A 2,701-nucleotide genomic window follows, 5' to 3' on the forward strand; every position below is an offset into this window, starting at 1 on the left:
TGTCTGTTTTTACATTGAGTGGCTTTAAAATTACCCAGTTTGACTGTACTTAAATTAGCTAAAATATCTTTACCATGCAGATATTTGCCATTATATTAACCAAAACGTTACAGTATTCCACCATTTTTTTGGTTTATGCAAGAGTTTCAACATTTAAATTTTTTTTTTTTGGTACAATATGGAACAAAAACCACTTCCTTTACATTTTACATTTTTAAGTTATTTACTCTGTAGTAACAGGTTTTGACTTTGATACAAAAGAGTCTTTCGGTTTGTCAGTTCTTGTCATAAAAGCCAAAATAACCTTCCCATGATTCCACGTTTACAGGCAATAAAAAGAGAAAACTAGTAAAGTGGGTGATCTGTATGTTAACAGCAGTGACTCTGGTTTAAAACTCTCACCGTGCAGGGAGGCTGCATCCAGGGCTCGCCATCGATCTGCATGGGCAGCCGCCGGGACGTCCTGCAGGGAGAGAGACAGGGGAGGACAGAGGGTGAGGACGGGGGTGAGGCTGGAGGTCGTGGAGGTCAGATCACACCTCAGAGGCCTGTTAACGCTGCACCAGGACGTCAAACACTGCAGCCTTTGTTCCCATGAGACCCAGACAGGACCTCCACTATTTAAACTCACAACTCAGCCAGTGTACACAAACACACACACACACACACACACACACACACACACACACACACACACTGTTGGTTTTGGGCTTTCATGCCTCTGCGGCTACAGAAACACATTATGGGAGAATGAATGTGATGAATGCTCCTTTAATTCTGCTTTAGGAAAATATCAGAGGGCCGTTTGTAAATGTCACCTCTCTGCTGCAGCGACTGGAGATTCACACCGCAGAGTAAAAACCTCCAACTGTACAGCTCTGTGACCAGCTTGGAGTTATATCACAGACTTCCCCTCGTGTGTCAAACTACAGACGATATCTAGTTAAATTACAGAAGAAAAAGTGTTCATTTATAAAAACGAAAAACAAACTAATCCTGTAAATAATATGAACATCCAAAATATGTATTTTTTAAAATAGTAATTAGTTCTTTTACAATGTGTAAAATTTAACTAAATTAAACTACTGTTTTAAACAATTTCCCTGTTTTGTTAAATTACGGATAAAAACTAGTGAAATCATGGAAACATAGGATTCCTTTACATGTTGACTATAAGTTTAAAAAAGGGGAAAAAAATGTATTCCTTTTTAAAAAAAATAGTAGTTAGTTCTTTTACAATATGTCACTGGAAAAAGTACCCGCTTTTCTGTATTTAAATAATGAAATTTTAATTATTTTATGCATAGATTTTTCCTGTTTTGTTAAATCACAGATGATATCTAATTAAATAACAGAATAAATCTTCACTTCGCATGTTGATAATAAAAAAAGAGGCCAAAACTCTAAATAACGTCCACATCAGAAATTTTTTTTGTTTTTTACAATTTGTCACTGTTAAATTAAACATTTTTTACTGTATTTAAATAATCAAAAATATGAAATATATGCTGTTAATACAAAGTAAAATCATACATGTTAAATATTGAAAAATGGTAAATCATTTTTAAAGCTGTTATTCTATAGATTTGTTAAATTGCAGATAAAATAAAAAATGTCACAGCTCTGGAAACCGTCTGAAGTCCAAACTGCAGCGTGTTTGTATAATTGATGAGCGACAGGCGTGTTGTTGTTGGGATTCTACAGGAGCACTGGAGAGGAATCCATTTTTTATCCCCCATGTATAAGAGATGGATGCAGTTTCCGGCTGGCTGCCCGGGAGCAGATGAAGGAGGAGGTCAGAAGACGAGGCTCTACCTGATGGTGACGTTGGAGCACTGAGCCAGCCTCTGCCCGGCTCTCTTCAGCCCCGTGTAGATCTGACCCATCTCGATGGCTCCTTCCAGGCCGACCACCTCCAACAGCTGGTCGCTGAAGTCTGCACGGCAACAGAAACACAGCAGTCACTCTCAGCTGGCTTTATCACGCTAACGTGGTCCTCAGCCGAAGCAGCTCCACGCCGACGCTGAGCACAAAACCAATTTTCTCCTCCTGCAGAGATCAAGATTCGATCTCAGGAGCTCGTGAGTCCTCATCAAACACGAGTGGCTGATTTCTGAGTGAGTTATAATTACTCCCGTCTCGTTTAAACTCGCTGTGCTTCATGTTTCTACATAAAGTCCTGCAGCTCTGTGGAACCGGAACATGAAGGAGGAGGAGAGAACTTCTGTGAACAGGACTCAGAACGATGGAGACCAGAGAAATAATGATGATAATAATAATAATAATGTAAAAAGCTGAATCTCCTAAATTATTTACTGAAAACAACAAACAAAAACTGGACTCCACATGTTTCTACGTGTCCACAGCTTTTACCAACACTAGAAAAAAACAACTGAACATACGATAAATATTTAACTATTTACGTTTTGTATTTGTTTCCCGACATGTGTCCTCCTCCATAATACAGTATGTGGAGACGAAACAACCACAAAGAGACACGAATCGACACATATACGACCAAATTATAAAAAACACCAAAAACAAGTTGAGCTAAAACTAAAAAAAAAAAGACAAAAACGTTACAAAAAACAATAAAAAAGAGGCTCAAAGTCAACACAACGAGATAAAACTGACAAAAGTTAGTAAAACGAGACACAAAACGACAAAAATCAGACAAAATGGAGACGACGAGAGACTGAGA

The 2,701-nt window shown here is 38.2% G+C and overlaps 1 protein-coding gene across 1 annotated transcript in view; it reads right to left on the reverse strand.

Moving 5' to 3' along the window:
• Positions 1–2,701, reverse strand: part of dgkg (diacylglycerol kinase, gamma) — a 121,064-nt gene that overhangs the window by 5,775 nt on the left and 112,588 nt on the right. Inside the window, exons 21-22 of the mRNA XM_008295897.1 lie at positions 1,816–1,936; positions 403–463 (exon numbers count right to left, since the gene is read on the reverse strand). Coding sequence (XP_008294119.1) covers positions 403–463; positions 1,816–1,936 — 182 coding nt within the window. The remainder of the gene's footprint in view (positions 1–402; positions 464–1,815; positions 1,937–2,701) is intronic.

This window comes from Stegastes partitus, unplaced genomic scaffold (genome assembly GCF_000690725.1).
Source record: "Stegastes partitus isolate 25-593 unplaced genomic scaffold, Stegastes_partitus-1.0.2 Scaffold1082, whole genome shotgun sequence".
Lineage (NCBI taxonomy): Eukaryota > Metazoa > Chordata > Actinopteri > Pomacentridae > Stegastes > Stegastes partitus.